The sequence below is a fragment of the Chelon labrosus genome (genome assembly GCF_963514085.1).
Source record: "Chelon labrosus genome assembly, chromosome: 17".
Classification (NCBI taxonomy): Eukaryota; Metazoa; Chordata; class Actinopteri; order Mugiliformes; family Mugilidae; genus Chelon; species Chelon labrosus.
The window spans coordinates 24,329,461-24,348,354 of NC_140350.1; the positions used below are offsets into that span (position 1 = coordinate 24,329,461).

Consider the following 18,894-nt stretch of genomic DNA (forward strand, 5'->3'; position numbering starts at 1 on the left):
ACAAACTACAAATGATGCCACTGGAGAGCTCTACTTCTATAACTGCAAACAAGATCCCTGATTTCATCTGCAACTTCAAAGAGTCTGGCGCTTTATCTCATCTTGATTCTCAGATATGGGTGATTTCATTGTGGACCTTTGCACTGAGCAATGTTTTTTTTTTTTTTTTAATGTTTTATCATGTTAGGTTTACGGCTTTTTAAGCTGGTACACTTCAAAACATTTCCTCTTGTAGAAAAATAAAGATAGGAACTAAACTGAGCTGAATTATTCAAGAGTCAAAAAACTATTGGCTGATTTATTGCTTGACTTATTACTGAGAAGCTTCTTGTTCTAAGTGTGAAATATTAATTTAGGGTTTTTCAGCAATGCTTAGAAATGGATAACTTCTGCAAAATCAAGTGCTCGATTTCAGGACTGATCTCTTTCTGGTCAAACTGGCCAAGGACTGTTTGGGTGGCAGGGAGACAAACGACAGCTTTTGACTTCATCGAGCTGTGCCAAAGAAAAACGAGGCCATAAATCAGAGAACCTCCCTGTTATGACAGGCTTCCATACATGACGCTGCAGGTTCAAATCAAAGGAATGCCCCCACCTACAACGGAGGCCTCAGGGAAGCATCCAGACACGCCTCAGTTCAGCACCCACCCTGTGTGGTTTGTTAATGTTGCGACAGTTTTAAGGTCCTGTGATTATGAACAAAGTGCAGGGCGTAGCTGCTGCACACCGAAAGCCGCCGTGCGCAGTGATCTGCCGCCGGCTCAGCCGAGAAGATTTTTAAACAAAACCTGCACTTTTGCAAACAGACGTGTTCCTGATTTGAGGCTTCATGCTTCATGGGTGTGTCTCTGCCGCGCTAACAAAGGGACTGCACGCCCCCCCCTGCATGTTTTTTCTTCTTTTTGTTTCTCAGGTTGAAGGAACAGCTTCACGTTCTACCACATAATTACAATTCTAACGTAGAAGCCTCTGGAGAGCTGGCGCAGACGCCGGCGTTTGGAAAAAAACTTTGGCTTTATTGAAACAGTGACGGTTGTAACCCCATTAAGAAATCCAAGTGGAACCTGGGCAGCATTTGGTTGAATGTTTTAAATTTCTAACCATCTAGGTCTCATGTAAGATCTTTTTGGTACCAACCAAAAGGCGTCTTTAGCATTGTAGTGTCAAAAATACTTTAATACGGTCATGTATTCATTCAGCAATGAGACTATAAATCACAAATTTGCCCATTTATGTCTTAAAGCGACAGTATCAAACTCTGGCAGTGAGTAATTATACAAACACTGTACAGTTCCTCTTCAACGAGGAAAAGCCACATCAGCTTGTTTAGACTGTAATCCTTCACCTGCACAGCGTCAGAAACTTTTTTTTGCTTCCTAGATTCTATTTCATTCTTCATAACCGCAAAGATCACAACACACACTCCCCTAGACCAAGCAACATGATGACAAACACTCACAGGCCGACACATGCACGGAAAAGACCAGTCAGTGATTAGAAGGTAAGGCTGATGCTTGAATGGTTGGTTGGGTTTACAGCGTGGAGAGTGGTGAGATAGAATGGAAACCTAGCGGGACTATTAGCACGCTGCTAGGAGTGGCAGACTAGTGAGGAACATGAGTGGACGGAGTGGTCTTTTACCTGCACATGTCAGCCTGTGTGTATGCGCCACACTGCTTTTTAAAGGCACCCATTCGTTGGTGTAGGGGTGTTTACATGCGTGACATAGGGGGCGCATCCCTAAAAGTGGATATCAAACCTTAGCTACACTCTTTCATCCCCAGCAAATAACATAATGCTGGTTGACCTAACAACACCGGCAACGAAACGGCAGCACTTACACTAGATTTCATTTGGCGCTGATGGAGTTAACACAGAAACTATTTTTAAAAGTCCAGCACTATCTCTTTAAGGTTGTCCTCTGCATCTCAGAAGTTTGGCATCTTTTGTTGACCTAAAAATACCGAAACAACATCTGATCAATCTGTTACGGAGACAGCCAGAAGCCAGACCAACTAGCACGAGTACAAATATTTTGTGGAGGAAAGTTGGTCTGGGGTCTCTCCGTTGGGATCTCATTAGGCTCCTGCAACGTTCTGCTGGGCCAGAAGACGGACAGAAGAGTAACAGTGACAGGGTCATACACGTCTACAAATGACGCCGATAGTGTGCAGAGGTGTTTTTGTCTCGTTTAAATTCAGAGGAACATTAAAGTGGAGGAATGATTGTCACCTGCTTGCTGTTTGTTTTCATAGGAACAGCGTCTAAATTCCTGAGATACCAGTCCCGTAATTTGATTTAAGGTAGATGTCTATCTCTCAAAGGTCTTTTCTCTTTCTTTCAAAAAGCTAAACCCGCCGACTAAACTACAGCACGTTTCTCTCATGGACGTTTTCAGACATTGGGATCACCTACAACTTGCAAGTGTTCCCCAAAGGTCTTTCATCGACTGTTAATGAGGTTTCAATGTGTAGTTTCCTCATCCTCGACTGTATTATTGTAACTGTTGTAATAATTTCTGCGTTTTTAATCAGTTTTCATATGTTTCATTAGTAAAACAACAATAAAATGTTAAAGACTTTTGCTGTAGTTTATTTACACACAAGCAACGAACACATGCTTGTGCATTAGCCAGACTTCTACTTTTACTTCACTCAACATTTTTTACTTATCAGAAGGAATGTGTAGCGTTGTATGTGTGTGTGTGTGCAGACTGTTTATGTGCGTGTGCGTGTCCTTGCCTCCTCTTCCTCCTCCTGTACGCTCGGCTCAGGGCTCTTGTTAGAACTGGACGACTGGCTGAACGCCGAAGACATCCCGCTGGTGAACTGGAACAGATGACAAAAGAAAAAAAAGGAACAACTTTATGAATTGAAACTGCAGGAGAAAATGATTTACACCATATCTGAGCTCAGGCAACAAGAACCTTCAAGAAAAGTCATTCAGCTAAATGCATGCATGTGGTTTGCACATAAGCACTTGATGAAGACAAACGGGTCGTGATTTGTTCTGTTTCAAAGCAGCAGAGTTGAAAATATGGTTATGTGCTGCAGGGGGAATGACTGAAACACTGAGGACGTGGAATGTCTGTAAATAACTTCACTCTGATAAAATAGACCCACGACTTTAAAAGGGAGACACCACCATTCATCTTCAGACACTGTAAAGAATGTCACTGCCTGCAAATGCTCTGATTACTTAGTCGTCTCCAAAGCTTCACTCATTGCATCATTACGACACAGAAACCGTGTCTGTCTGAGGTTCAACTTGTAGTAAGCGGTCACAAACATAAATCACGTCTGGTTGAAAGCCGAGTAAAATAACGTTTAAAAGGAACTTGACCTGATAGTGAACCAGTCGTCATCAGGAACAAACCAGGCTATATCAACTGGATAAAAGTGGGAAACGTATTTCACCCTTGTATAAAGTTCAGAAGATGTCACTACTTGTCCTCATACCTTGATGTCACTCTGAAGGCATCAGCTGTATCAAAAATTGAATCAGAGCCACTAACAGTCAAAATGCATTCGCACGAACTGGTGGACAAGAAACGCAAAGTCCCTCTAAAGCCTGCACTGTGGCTAAAAATGTAAAATAATCTATTAATTCAGTGATCAAGGAAATAATGAGGGAGGCACAGGTTAGTTTGAGCTTTTACATGCGACAAATAAGGGAATTCAGAGTTAATGAGAAGCTGAAATCAGTATATTAAAGTAATAGGTGGCACAGTGGCTTGGTGGTTAGCACTGGTGCCTCACAACCAGAAGGTTCTAGGTTCTAATCCAGGCCAAATTTGCCTTTCTGTGTGTAGTTTGCATGTTCCCCCTGTGTCTGCGTGGGTTCTCTCCAGGTTCTCCAGCTTCCTCCCACCGTCCAAAGACATGCTGGTTAGGTTCACTGGTGATTCTAAATTGGCCGTAGGTGTGAGTGTCTCTCTGTGTTAGCCCTGTGATAGACTGGAGACCTAACCCTAACCCTAACCCGCCGGTTACAGAAGATGAATGAATGAATGAATGAACATTAAAGTAATCATGTTTACTCTGACTTGCACTGCACATAATGCAAGAAGGTAGGACTCAAACCAGCCGATCAGAATTACGTGTCCTTGCACGGCATGTTTTCTTTAAAGTTTTTTTTTTGTGAGCTACAAATTACTGACATAACACAAAGCAGACGGTCAAGTTTAAACCAACACCTGCTGTGTAACCTCTGGTCAGTGTGATTTACTTCAGCAGAGGTGATGCAGCCGGGTGGGACAATGTGTCTTTAAAAGCCAAGGTGTGTCACCTCTGTAGAGTCATACGGGGCGCGGCTGATCTTCTTCTTCAAACTATTTCTGAACGTAGCAACACTTACAGCAGAATGAAGTCGAGTTAATAAATTATCAGGGCGGGCAGCTGATAAAAACAAAAGTCCCTAAGGAAGAACTCTGGCAATATTCTACTGCACTCAAGACTAGAAATACTGTGAAATAAAATCAGGAAGCTGGTAGTTTAGGATGCAGAGGAGGAACATGTGGGAGAGCTGATATTATTCAAATGTTTTCAGGCGACACAAGAAGGCTCAGAGGCCAACACATTCAGGAAGTGGTTGTTAACAGATCCAGGACCAGAACGCCGCCACCTATGAGGCAGTGACAGTTATCAGAGAGTCTATGAAGCAGTTGATAAACTGGAAATAGTCCAAATTGGCAAGTTTCTTAATCCTTCGATGAATGTGAGGAAACGTTATGCTACTAGAGCTCGTCCTAAAGAGATCCGATCAAGCATTCAGTGTTAACCTTCGATGCTTGACAGCTGTTCATGCTCAAGTCTGTGGACGCGGACCGCACGCAACCGCTACTAAAGATAATTGGATATGTTTTGTATCACTCAGTGAAGGTTATTTGCATTTAGTAGAGTTAGAGACATGTACTGACAGCAGACAGCTGAGACTGAAAGGAGACATCTGTCAGACATTCTTCTCAGCTTTTTAAAGTGCAGTCATCAAATAGAAGAGCTCATTTTAATTGTGCGTACAATTCAAGATCCCAGAAAAGTTTCTAAAAGTAAAAGAAAGCAACAAAACTCTGGTTAACTCCCACTTTTTTGGACGAATTTGCGTAAATAATCAAGTTAGGTTACCCACAAGACAAAAAGAGCATCTGAAAATTAGGTACACAGATAGCAAATGACAAAGAGAGAAAGGTTTCTTTAAGTAGGCCGGCAAGTAGGAGGCCTGAAAGCCTTCCAGAGCTGCAGCTTGAGCCTTCTATCCATCATATTCTCCTGTTTATCCGAGATCACAAGTTGTGAAAATCCATTGCTCGGTGTGAGAAATAATACACTGATGCCACACGGGAAACATGCTTTATCTGGCGGCTGCAAGCTGACTCCCACTGTTTACATCCTGCAGTACAACGCTTTTCCTAAAGAGCTAACCAAGACGTTCAACAAGCCAGAAGGAGCAGGGACGGATTCATGGTTTTATGAATCCATTATAACCCCTCAACAAACAACAAACATGAATCTATGTTCATTCCTGCCTGAATGTGCATTAAAGCAAATCACCTTAACAATTAAGCACAAAAATGCAGATAAAAGGCAAACTTAATTTATCAAGAGAACTGTATTACCGTCAGATTAAGATCTTATATTTGTTGTTTCTAATTCTATCCTGCAAACGTCATGTATTTTGTACCGTTTTTAATCATTTAAAGTCACATAACAAGATAAACTTCATTTGAAAGGACCTGGAGGGTTTTATAGTTGTAATATTAGCTGTTAATAAACCAGGGTTTTTTCTCCAAAATCTGATGTGACACTGAGTTAAAGGGGGAGATTTGGTGCAGCCCTGCTTAAATATAATAAAGTTGTCATCATTCTGAGGACTCACATCCACGGTGTGGTGCTGCTGCTGGTACATCAGGTCGGACTCCTGGCTGCTGACGCTCAGGCGCTGCATGCCCTGCAAGCCCTGCACGGTCTGCACATTCTGCAGGTACACCGGGGACATCACCTGCTGCATCATGGGCTGCTGTATCACGGGCTGCTGCATCATGGGCTGCTGCACCATGTAGTAGGACTGCTGCGGCATCGCCTGCTGCACCGGCACCAGGTAGCGCAGCGTCTCGTAGGAGCCGTTCACGGTGTACGGCAGCGGCGACACGGGAGACGCCTGAGACACCTGAGCCACCTGAGACACCTGAGTCACCTGAGCCGGTGACGCGGGCCTGGCCGAGATGGTCAAGGGCTCCGGAGAGGCTACGTTCACCGTCCGGTAGGTCGTTCTCGTCGTCTTGTGGCTCGACTGGAGAGACATCTTGATGGATCAGATGATCGGCTCGGACCCCCCACGCGCACAAAAACCGAGAGAGAAGGAGCAGCAACAACGAAAAGTTCTCAAATCAGAAATAAAAGCCGCGCTGTGCCGTTTAAACCACGCAGGGTACTCAGGGGACCGAGCTGAGAGCTGATCCGCCCCAGTTTAACTTCCTCTTATGCAGGGTATAGACCAGAGTAGAAAGTCCGGTTGGAGGAGTCGCTGCTTGCGGGGAAAGGAAAACCAGACTATTGAGGGAGGTGCTCCTCTCTGTATGCAAATCCTGCTCTGTGCATCAGAGGGTGGGAGGTCTCAGGGTAACATGCTGATCTCAGCTGACTCACTCAGAAGGAGCGCACAGGTTCAAACCAGTCTGTCCTCCTGACTACCGGGAAAAATATATTGTCCAATCACATTTTCCTAAATGAGAAAGAGAAACGTACCAAAGCCCCACAACTTCACATTCGGTGTCATTGAAATTCAGTAGTATGCAGTGGGTGGGAGATATTCAGGTTTGCAAATGTCTTCCACAGTGGACACAGTTTGAGGTACTGGTAGGAGGATGTGGTTCAAACTTGAAATCACGGTTAACCTGACCGTGGAGTTTCCTTCAAAGCATATTTACACTTTTATCTGTATTCTGAATACTACAGTAACGGGGTTTCCCCTTTAATAAACGTGTTTTATGCCGGAAGTACAAAGGATTGAAATTTGATTCAAAACACTATCACCTGCAGAGAAAAAACGCCACAGGTGGTTAGTACAGGTAAAGAAGCAGCTCAGTGTAAGTCTGCCACTAGGTGGAGACAAACACTAATGATATGAACCTTATGTGAGCACAGATGGTCTTTAATATTTCAGCACGAGTCTAGTATTTCAGGAAAATATGTGAAAGGAACATGGTTAAAAATATGGGACCAACAAAAAAAAGTGCAGTATTGTTAAATAAACAATAAAACATTAGGAAGAATCCAATAATCCTACATTTTATTTCATGGTTATTGTCACAGTGATAGTGTTGTTTACTTTCTTTTGTTATTATTTTATTATAATTATTATTTACAGTTTTGTACAAAAACAACATACCAATTAACACAGTTTTGATTTTTTCTTTTTCTTCTTCTTCTCTTTCTTTATTAAACTTCTTTAAACAAATTAATTATTCAGTTTACTGAGCACAGTAACATTTATTTATAAAATAAATGTGAAAGTGCATCTTGTTCATTTGTAGAATAAAGTAAAAATAATTCATTTTGTCAGAATTCAGCTTATATCATATTGAACGTGAACACATGTAAGTGAATGTGCAGATATGAAAATATGTTGTTGATTATTATCATTTTATCTATAAAATATTTTTATTCATTCACTTATCACTGTTTGGAGGTTATTTCAAGTTTTAGAGTTTGCAAGTTTTCAAGGATGAGATTTCAAAGTAGGGTACTGTCCTCATGTATTTATGTATTTCATGTAATTGAATGAAAAATTCTGTAATTCCAGGTTTAATATATTTGCATTAATGTATGAGATAATTCAACAGAATGATATTGTCTATGATAAACCTGTTTCTTTGTCCTCCACAACTACTCCACATATGTTTCATTTAAATGTTTTTTAAATGTTTTAAATTTAGTTTTACACATCTATTTATTTGTAAAGTTCATTAAATTGAGATTGTGTAAGTAAATGGTCCAAATAGGGAAAGAAATAAAATATTTCAGTGAGCGTCCTCCCTCACACACCAGGAAGACGTTTGAGCTAAAAGGAACTCTCGCGATATCTAGCGAGAACAAGCCAAGGTCTCGTTCATCAAGGAAACGTCTTTTATTTATCCAACACAATAATGGCCGTTTCCCGACAACTGCGTTCTTCTCTGAACGGACGAGTCGACTTTGGAGGGTTACCGATGTTTAAGTCGTCGCTTTGAAGCTGCCGTTACCTCCGGTGAGTTAAAATAATTCATACCAGGCTGTCAGCCGTCCTTAGTGACCGGCTGTGCGGCATCTTGTCCAGCTCAGACTGGTTCCGCTATCTCGTACGGCCAGGACTGCCACAGAGCTACATTAAAAAAAGAGTTAATTCAACGATGCGACGTTTCTCGGTGAATTGTCTAAATGGAAACGCTTAAGTTTAGACATTTTATAAATCCGTAATGGCTACGGTTAAATTCGGCATGAGTTAAAACTTACTAATCAATGCCAGCATTGTAAAATACGTGTTTAATCGAGTGTTGAAAAGCTGCTTCCTCTGTTTCCTTTATTGACGTGCAGACTAAAAAAGCATCCTGTAGGATTTTCCTTTATTCTAGATAAGACTGAAAAATGCCTGCATTTCTGAATGGAGTTTGGTGGCCTCTATTGTAAATAAGCCTGGCAGAATTTTGTTGCTGTAATGTGAGTTTATATTTACTCTGTAGGGTACAAAACGATTATGATTCCACTTTAAACATAACATATAAACCTGTCACACAGAGGTCGTAGCTTGTTTACTTTGTGGGAATAAGTTATCTGGTACATCTGCACACATGCATCCATATTTGTTATATCCTGAAGTGCTGACAGTGGTTGTGTGCATGCATATATGTGTACTACATGAGACGTTGTCTTGTCTGTAGTGAAATTATGTAAATGTCTCATCTGTGCTGCAAGGTTTGATTAAAACTCCACCTCAGGAGAAACTGTCAGCTTTTATTTTGAAGTGTGGTCTTTGTCAGTGATGCTGCATCCTTGCTGCTGCAGCAGGAGTTACGTAATCCTGCTTGTCTGCCATCATCCTCTGGAATAATCCTGCAGTCAAGCTGATTGTAGACAGTATTATCAGACAAGCTCCTTACATATAGCTCCACTTTTTCTCTTTATTTGTGTCCGTATTGCTTTGTAACTGTGACTTAGAAACTGAGATTTAGAAATGACTTAAAATCTATATTCTGTGTTTGTTTAACATTAAAATCGTGCACAAGTTCAGTCATGGTGTCTTGAATTTGAATGCATCATCCTGTTTAGATAATTTTGTTTTAGGTCAACATTGAAACTATTTAAGTGGATCTGCAAATAACAGAATTTACATATATGGATGAAACAGAAAAAAATATATATTGATGAGAAGTTAAAGAGGGAATGCATGTTTTTTTTTTTTTACTCTGCAACGTTAACACGGCTTTGCCTATAAATTAATTGAACAATACAAGTGACCTTTGACCTCTGCTCTCTCCTCAGTTGCTTCCCTGGCCACGCTGCTGTCCCACAATGCATTGCCAGAGGCTTTTGTGTGCCTCATACAGACCACTTTAACTGTTGCCGCCACCTCTGCTTGTCCACATAAGACCAACGAAGCAGGAAGGTAGGAGCCCGTGAGCCAGTTGTTGTGCTAACTTAAACTCTTTTGTTTCTGCACATTTTATAATTATCTCAGTCATGTCACCAGATCCACAGTTTGCAGACAGAAATGTAAAGTCCTCTCTTTCTGTTTCAGGTCCTACATCTGTCTGATCTTGTTCATTGTCTTACTGCGATCATGTCTGGTTCGGGCGACCTACCAGGTGACTATTTCCCCACAGCGTGACATTTTGACGTGGGATAGTTTTTCCATGGGTTTTGGACGAGGCCTCACTTTTTGTTTTTCGTTTGCAGCCATTGAAGGCTCCGGGATGGGCGGGATGAAGCTCCCGATCGGGATGACCCGACGAGCCCTCAGCTACGACGACAACCTGGAGGCCCCCATGTCCACGCCCCCGCACGACATCAGCATCAACAACCTGTGGAGACGGCCCATCATACCGGAAAGGAAGTTCTCACAACTGGCTGAGGTAAGGGAGCGTCTCCTCCACAGGTACAGCTGCAGAGGCAGAGGACCTGATGATGATGGTGGTGTGTTTTATTCCCACTAGGAGGATGAAAGTGGCGTTGCCAGTCAGTCCACAGTGCAGGACAGTGCACCCTCCAGGTCGCCAACTGTAGTGAAAACAAAGGCCTCTTCCGTCATCATGAATTCCCTAATCACCAGTAGGTTGACTTGATGTCAGAGTAATGCTCAGCCCATTTGCTTTATTTTGTTAATGTTTTGCACTTTATTAAATTTGAAAACGTGGTTCTAATTTCTCTCTTTCTCAGAGCAAACTCAGGACAGTGTGTACAAGTTTGAGCAGAGGGCAGGGCTCACCGACACCAGCTACACGCCCCACAAAGGACTTACCGCTGAGGAGACGAGACACCACCATCGCATACCCGAATCCCTCCAGGTCAGACACGCACAACGCATCACGTACAGCGTGTACATCCAGAATAAAGCTGATCAACATTAACTGCAGATAAGAGTCCGGCGCTAAAGCGATGTAATGGTCTGGGATCTTCGTTTGTTTAAGTTTGTGTGCACACCTACGGTGAAGCTTAAGCTTTTTGCACCCTACGAAATTTTCTGCATTTCTGCATAAAACTTCAGATTCAGAAAACCTTATTTGTCCCCATTGTGTCAATTTAAGACACAATGGACCAAACAGTCCATGGACGAGGTAAACATGACTGTGAGTAAAGTGAATAAAGTGCAAATGTAAACAGGAATTACAGGGATTATATATTTACATACGAGTACGAAAAAAATGTGCTTGGGGAAAAATATTTGGGAATTGGGAAAATAATAATGACTCAAAACATCCTTAATGTAGACGAACAAATGAGACATAGACCAAATATTTGGGCATTTACTTATTCAAGCAGCAAATGAATCATTTTACACATCTGTGAGTTACAAAAGTAAGTCAACCCTTGTTTTCAGTATCTGCTGTGACAGTAACATCAACTAAATGTTTCTGGTAACTGCTGATCTGTCGTCTACAGCGGCTTGGAGGAAGTTTAGCCCATTTCTCAGAACAGAACCTTTTCAGTTCTGAGATGTTGGTGGGTTTCCTCACATGAACTGCTTGCTTCAGGTCAGACAGGTGGGAGTCACAACATCCACAGAAAACAAGGCTGGTTCTCCAGGTTTTAGCATTTAAATAGGTGAACTACAGTTTGCTTTGCGGCTGCACCTGCGGTTATTGTAAACACCTGTGTTCTCATTTAACCCTTAGTTGGGTCAGATGAGCCAGTTGTGTGATTTATTTATTTCATCTTGGGAGTTATTAAGAGATCTACCTGGTGCAGAAGTTAATAATAACATACTGTAGTTGTTCTTGTTGTTTCCATGTGTAATATCGCTGAGTATACTGTTCAAGGTGATCGTTGTTCACTAGTGTATAGTCCAGGCTCTGGTTACCTAGGTAACTCTCTAGTGAAACAAGCAGAACATGAATTGCTAATGTGGATATAGACAGAGCTAGCTCTTCTTGCCGGCACCGCTCTCTGTTTGAAGGGGAAAATATCATCAATGCGGTCGCAGCACCGCCTGGGTTCACCCAATGCTCCAAGCCTGCTATTAGCATGGTGACTTTGGTGGTAGGAACCAAAGTGTTGGACGGTGTTTCCTTGTGTTTGGGGAACTCTATGTTAGTGTCACATGCAACTGGATGCGTTGCTCCCGTCGGCCAACGCCTTGAGATTATTTCAGCTTGATACCTTCTCAATTTGCGTTTCCAAAGATGTGAACTCGCTGAGTTTCACGAAGATAAGATTAGACTCTATTCGTCCATGTGTGGAAATTTATGTGTTAAAGCGGTTAGATATGAAATAGAATAAGGTAAGAGAAGGAAAAACTATATATTTACAGACTTAATCAAGTTTTAAGTAAGTGTATAGCAGGCTACTACAAATTAATAACTACAGTTTGGTTTAAATAAAAGGCTGAAAATACATCATTGACATTAATGAATATCATAAATAATAACAAACTAGGAGGACTTCTTTAAGAAATGATTGCACCAAGAATTCCATGATTATGAGAACAAAGTGAAAGTAGCATAGATCTGGGCGTTGCACTTGAGAAACAAAACAAAATCACACAATACAATGATGAACAGGTTTACACAGATGTATTGGGTCCTTCCATGGAGTTAACATTACATTGTGTCTTGTTGCCACAGTGCTGCCGGTCTCTTCCTCTGTGTACAGTACCTAGAAAGCCTAGAATTCCCTCTGGCCTTTTTCCTGGAAAGACATCCCTTGTTGATGACGTAGTGAATACGGCCATGTCTGGTGAATAGAGCCCAGCCAGTAAGCTGCCTCTGCTCTCTGATGAGAGATTATGTAAAGTTTATCTAACGTTTAAAACCTGAATTCAGGTTTTATCCTGCGTGTTTGTAAGTGATTTTTATGCAGAAAATACCTGAAAGAAGTTATCAATACCTTTTGAATATGATATTTAGTTTTAGCTGTTTTAGCTGTGACACTAAATAATTAACGTTACTAGAAGAATACTTGGATGAGAAACAAAACACTCTCAAGAAACCCAACGCTCCAGTTGCCCTTGTTCCAGCTTTACTTTTTAGACACTCACTGTTTCAGGTTAGGCCTGTTTTTTATGCTAAGACAGTAATTTGTTTGTATTCTACATAAACCAAGTCTACAAGCAGGGATGCAAAATTAATTATATGTCAAAGGTAGTGTTCCACATAGTTTACAAAGCATCTTCTAAGTCATTGACTCAAAAAACAGCAGATTTCCAAAGAGGCTCAATAACACCTCTTCCTTCCAGTGCAGGAAAGAGTCCAGACAAAGATCTGTACAGATTCAGCTGCTCCCAATAAACTGTAGCACACTGCACGGATGTAACACAACAACAGAATGTGTTCTTTCCATTTCCTTCTCACTGTACCTGGACAGGTTAGCGTCCAAGCACGTCTTTTACATGACAAATCTCTCCAGTAACACCCCTACCACCCCTCACAGACCCCCGGAGTGCATGCTGTCAGGTTAACACAGAGATTACCAGTGAGGGCAAGTTGCTGTATAATTTGAAATAATTATCACCAAGAAGGACATAACTATTGGCCTAGTGCATAGGTCACGGACGTAGAAGCCGTCCCACATGGACCCGGACCTGCAGCCAAAACAGAAAGTTAAGATTTAAAACCTGTCGGGGCACTTCATCTGTGTGTGACAGATGACACTCTGGACTGTTGTGTTTGCACGTTTGCAGACTGTAAATATCGCGACTCTGGATGAGAGAGTTTGAGGCGAGTTACACATGAAAAGACAGTGGGAAGGAAAAGAAAGATAGGGATACACGTAGAGAAAGCAAAGGGAGAGAAACAGACGAGTGTTCGGTTGTTGAGATGTGTTGATTTATTATCTGTGAAGTTGGTTGACACTGTTGAGTCAAGATGTGAAACAGAAAAGGGGGAAATTCAAGCTTCTCCTCCCTTTATTATGTTTTTTTCTAAGCACTTTGAACATGCACAGCTCTAACATTGTATTTATTTTCTGTTATTTTGAAATGCAGCTTACTTTTATGTAGTTAATGAGAACATTATACAAACAAATCTGCAGTCAGTCCATCTTTAAATTTCACGTAATAACGTGGATATTGGATTTAGCAACAAATCGCAGCAGCCTGTGCAGTTAATGTACAGGAAAACTAAACATAAAGCTGTTGAAATGTGGTATTCTGTGGACAAATGTATGTAAGATTAAATAAATTAAAAATCAGCGAATAAAACTGTTGAATGTCAATCTAACTTTGCTAGCTAGTGCTTATAAAGCTAGTTCACGTTACGTCTGAAGTTGTTTCCTCCCAGTTTTGACCAACTCTCTTTAAATAATATTAAATCTCCATTGTCTAAAAAATCAAGAGCACAAACATCAGGTTTTAAAAAGAGACGCTTTCGGGAGCAATAGGAAAAACAACGCAAACACAACGTGCAAAAAATATTTCCGATTTGTTATGAGACCATGGCGGAGTAAATTAGACCCTGGCAGGCTGCACCCTGCAGCTGAATGAAAGGGCGTGTTCACAATGAAATATGGAAATACCCCAGCACAAGGGGGTAAACAGGAAACCGTCTGGGTTGGGCAGTCTAGATGTGGCTGTGATAGGCTAGCACGTCATCGACACTGTGAAGGCTGAAAAACTGAAGCTTGTGTTGTTGCTTCACAGAAATTGCAGATCCAGAGCCTGGAGGCCAAAGAGGAGCGGCAGAGCTCCTCCGCCCAGTCCACCCCATCCAACACTCCACACAGCTCCCCGAAACAACAGCGCAGGTACACAAACGCACACAGGGTGCTTGGCATTTTAACCTAAATCTGTCGTGAGCGTCTATAAAACCGATCCCGTTTACTTTGTGTGTTTGTGTAGGGGCTGGTTCGGCAGCACAAGTTCAGAGGTCAGTGTTTGCTCCACCAACAGCAGCGTAGACATGGGAGGAGGAGACGTGGCAGCAGGGGGCGTAGGAGGTGCGGTGGAAAGGTGGGGAGCGTTTGGGCCTCGGCCTCAAGTCCAGAAGTCGACCTCTGACCTGGGATCAGAACCCACAACTGCAGGTAATAACACATCCTCAATGTGAGAGCACCACATCCTCCCCTGGGTCATTTTTACTCAGCAAACAATATTCAAATGAAAACAAACACAAAACACTGGAACGGTGAACTCGTCTCCCTTCTGTTTGTTCAGACTTAAACTGAACCTGTTCAAACCTGATGTAGGTTCTGCTCCATATCAACAGCTCCATACAGCATTTGGGTTAGTGGGTGAATGATTGACCTTCAGACTCACAGCAAACACCGGCCAGCTTTACTGTTGACAACCTTGAGAGTCTCTCTCTGCTCATTGGCTTTTGCAAATGATGAAGATTTTTCATCATCCCGGAGATAAAAAGCTGCTCAGAATAGTTTGAACTTAAGATCGCCGACAGCTTCTCAGAAACAACGTTTTCGTTTTCATGTGGGATGGTTCGCTCTGACGTGGACAGACTTTTAAAATCCTTTTTTCCAGGATGACTTTAGGTAGGTAATCTTAGGATGAGGAATACGTTTGTGTGGAGTTAAGTGAAGGCATTACTCTTGCTGACCTGCTTTGCTAAAACAAAACAAAAAAACGTTTGTTGGCTTTTCAATAAGCTAGATAAATGCCCCATGCATTACTGTCATGGTGGGGGAATGAAGATTTATGAGGCTGCTGCCATAAAGTGCCACTTAACTTTGTGGTGCTCTTCATTTGAAGGTAGATAATAATTATTATATAATAATATAACTGTTAAATATTCAGTGTCTTTTTTTTACTTGATTAAAAATATCATGCAAATAGTTTTTAATGAGCTTTTGTGTACAAGACATTTCTGATGCAACTGCCCGAAGGATTTTCATCAGCTCAGATCCGTTCATTAAAGATCCATGAGTTCAATAAATATTTGAATCCAGCTTTAAAGAAAAATAACAAATAGGTCAGTAAGCTTCAATAAAATGTTTTAAGAAGGAATTGGAGTGAAATTAAAAAAATAAATAAATGTGTTGTATTTTAAGTAGGGCGGTCAGCACGTTAAAATATTTAATCACGCTTAATCGCATGATTTCTGTAGTTAATTTCTGATTAATATGTTTTAAATGTACTTTTTCAAGTTTTTAATACTCTTGTCAATTTGTTTTTAACGAGCTTTGGTATATAAGACATTGCTGCACAGCTGTTCACGTTTTCTCTCAAATCATGTCGCTAATATCTGATTTAAAGGGTTTTCAACGGTTCATCCATTGAAGATTTATTATTTCAATAAATAATTAATCCAAGATAATCAAAATCATAAAACTGGATAAGAGCTAATAGGTCAGCAAGCTGCATTAAAATGCGTTTATCCGTCGACACCAGCTATCTTCAAAGGTTTTGTATTTTAAATAGGTCTGTTAAAAGATTTAAATATTTAAACACAATTAATTGCATGATTTCATTTGTAATGCACGATTAATACAAATTAATCCCATTTTTGTATTTTAAATGCACCTTGACTGGATATATTCTAAGTTTTTAATACTCTTGTCAACATATGCTTGCTTTATGCAAATTGTATTATTATTGCAGCTGTCTAACACGAAGGCAAATACACTCCAGATTATTGTTTGTGTCTTTTCCATCTGCTTGATCTGGTGATAACTCACCAGATACATCTGAAACAGTGAACAACTTTCTTCTTCGATTTTTGGATTGTTTTACTGCAACCTCACTTGAGATTCTGCTTGCTTTCCATAGCGTTACTGCTGCTTTGATCACTTCCTGATTTCTCAACGGATGTTTGTGGGCCTGGTCTTGATGATCGAAGATTCATGCTTTAATTGTACATCTAATAAATGGAATCATAAGGAATTATAGGTCCTAATTTTAATTTATCAGTACATGAGTTGCTTTCATTTTATTGGCACTGAAGTTATTATGCAGCAGAAAGCAGCAAAGTTTGTCATACTGTTAATACCAGACGCCAGAATGAGTTTAAAGGAAGTTGTTAAGTTGAAGTCAGTCCTGAATTCCAGTCCTCTGAGGCTGATGTCACTTTCTTGCCAGCACATGAGAAAGTCGTTGTTCCTCTTTTCCCAGCAGGCTTTGCGCTCCAGGTGTACCGCGGTGCCCAGAAGCCGACCCCCATGGAGGTAATGAAGTCACAGGCGACGCGACTGGCCGACGCCGCTCAGAACGTGGCTCCGCCCAAAATGGAGATCCCCACCGTGGAGGGTCGACGGCAGGGGGCGCGCCCGCACAAGCTCAAACACCGAGACATGAACATCCTGACGCCCTCCGGCTTCTGAGAGGACACCCGCCGCGCGATGCTCAGACGCTAAAGGTCCCATGAAATAAATGCCTCCACGTATCCCTGCGTTTACTGTTACGCTGTTCTTATTGTTATAGTAGCTTTTGAATATATAAGCAGGTTTTTTTTGTCTATTTTCATGTCAAATTTATTTAGTCTATCCATCCTGTCAGTTATAATAACAGTTTATGGACCAGGGTAATTACTGACGTCTGGGAACGCAGTGCCATCTCTGACAGGAAGAACAACAAATCATCAGGTTTGACAAATTTATTCCAAAGAGAAGCTGAGCAGTAAATTTAGTTCCTAAACAGACGCAACTTCCTACAGCTTGGACCTACAGTAACTACTGTCATTTTTTTGCTTCAGTTTTACCTCCAAATAAATTGGATTAGCTGGAGTGGCTAAACTGCTTACAGCCTATATTTATGTTTTTGTGCTGGAAAGCTGGTCTGGGGCCGCTCCTAATTCTTGCTAGCAGCATACGCATAGGTTTGAATTCATGTTTTTGTTACTTCATCCACTAACAAACACTTAAATCTGGAGTTTTAAAGGTGAAACGCTTTATTATTAATAGTATTATTATTATTATTCTGCAATCCCGTTCATGTATAAAACCTCAACCCTGCAGCTTCCAAGCCATTTCATGGGACCTTTAACGGCAGCTCTAACCACTTAACACGACCATACTGTCCACCATCTTTGCCACTGAAACAAATCAGTCTGTACTGCTTTCAGAAATTTACCTTTCTGTTTTTCTTCACCACTGTAACTCTTACATCTACCTGTAGCATGCTGGCATCAACATGGGCTCGGACCAATAACATTTAGCATGAACCAGCCCACGGGTCCAGATGAAACGGAGGGCTACTGTTAGACTCTGATGACTCTGGTTCATGTTTAAAATAATTCCATGTAAACGCACTTTATCCACACAGAAATCTCAAATCCTCCTCATGTTACAGAGCCCTCAAGGATTCAAATCGGTGTGAGAAAACGTCTTGATGTGTCGTCTGTCTCTTTGTATTTGTCTTTTACCAAGCAGGATGGCAAAAATAAGTCTAACCGGTTCCGTAAGTGTAGTTTGGTGGAACCAAATCAATCAACAGAGCAGAAATATTCCAGATATATTTGAAAATAAGAAAAAAAAATCTCAGGAAAATTGGCAGGCTCCTGCTCAGTGAAACGTTTCACTCATTTGTTTTGATTTAAATGTTTTTACTTTTTTTATTTTTTTTTAGATGTTTTAATGTATAGATGTAAAACTTTTCATGACTTCGGTGGCAGCAGAAAAAAAACAAATGCCCACGTGGCGTGTGTGTTCAAAATAGACAAACTGATCAAGATAGCTTTCGATGTGCGAGCTTAGTTAGCATGTCTGCCTTCCCACGGTTAAATATGAAGGATTCTTGTTGGGTTTTGGTGCTTAAAAGCTGCTGTGTGCATACTCCGGTCTGACGAGAGGCTTTTAAAGATGTGTTTTCACTCGCCACAGTGCACAAAAAATGTTCTGTACCCCAGGAGTAAAGATGTGGCCTTACCATAAGAGGTAAATGAGTTTTATGCAAAGATACTGCAAGAGAAACAAATGAAATGTGGCTCCTGGCTGATAATTGGTGACAGTAGGTTCAATGTTTTATATGAGATAGCAGTAGAACATTCTGTTTATGAAGTTTCAATTGATCCACCACCTTGAACTCTGCTGTGCTGTTGTCCAGATGTTGTCAGTTTTATGTCATCGCGTGTGAACAAACCTAAAGACGGACACAGAAAAAAAAAAAAGCATTCCGCAATCAGGAGCTGTAGATATTAACTGAATATGACTGTTTCTGATTTTGTTGTCGTGAATCTGTTCCCTTTAAACCTCTCCCACGACTGAATCTCCTCTGTATATCTAAGCGTGACCGTAATACTGACTGTTCAATATTTTTTTTCCA

The 18,894-nt window shown here is 41.1% G+C and overlaps 2 protein-coding genes across 5 annotated transcripts in view; one reads left to right on the forward strand and one right to left on the reverse strand.

Annotated features, from left to right (window-relative positions):
• Window positions 1-6,544, reverse strand: part of pof1b (POF1B actin binding protein) — a 32,862-nt gene extending 26,318 nt beyond the window's left edge. For both annotated transcript variants that reach the window (XM_084565423.1, XM_084565422.1), the window contains exons 1-2: window positions 5,875-6,544; window positions 2,742-2,828 (exon numbers count right to left, since the gene is read on the reverse strand). In XM_084565423.1, coding sequence (XP_084421549.1) covers window positions 2,742-2,828; window positions 5,875-6,300 — 513 coding nt within the window. In that variant the 5' untranslated portion in view covers window positions 6,301-6,544. The remainder of the gene's footprint in view (window positions 1-2,741; window positions 2,829-5,874) is intronic.
• Window positions 6,545-7,989: 1,445 nt separating this feature from the next.
• LOC311502320 (putative monooxygenase p33MONOX) lies at window positions 7,990-18,580 on the forward strand. Of its 3 annotated transcripts, none has more exons than XM_084564499.1 (9): window positions 7,990-8,244; window positions 9,516-9,639; window positions 9,772-9,838; window positions 9,930-10,105; window positions 10,187-10,301; window positions 10,410-10,537; window positions 14,326-14,429; window positions 14,524-14,708; window positions 16,750-18,580. In XM_084564499.1, exons 3-9 carry the CDS (start codon window positions 9,814-9,816, stop codon window positions 16,953-16,955), a joined length of 939 nt encoding a protein of 312 aa, XP_084420625.1. In that variant the 5' UTR covers window positions 7,990-8,244; window positions 9,516-9,639; window positions 9,772-9,813; the 3' UTR covers window positions 16,956-18,580. The 3 variants fall into 3 exon arrangements, with proteins under 3 accessions (XP_084420625.1, XP_084420626.1, XP_084420624.1); XM_084564500.1 differs by lacking the exon at window positions 16,750-18,580 and adding an exon at window positions 14,891-15,042; XM_084564498.1 differs by having other exon boundaries at window positions 7,992-8,244; window positions 16,747-18,580.
• The last annotated feature ends 314 nt before the right edge of the window (window positions 18,581-18,894 follow it).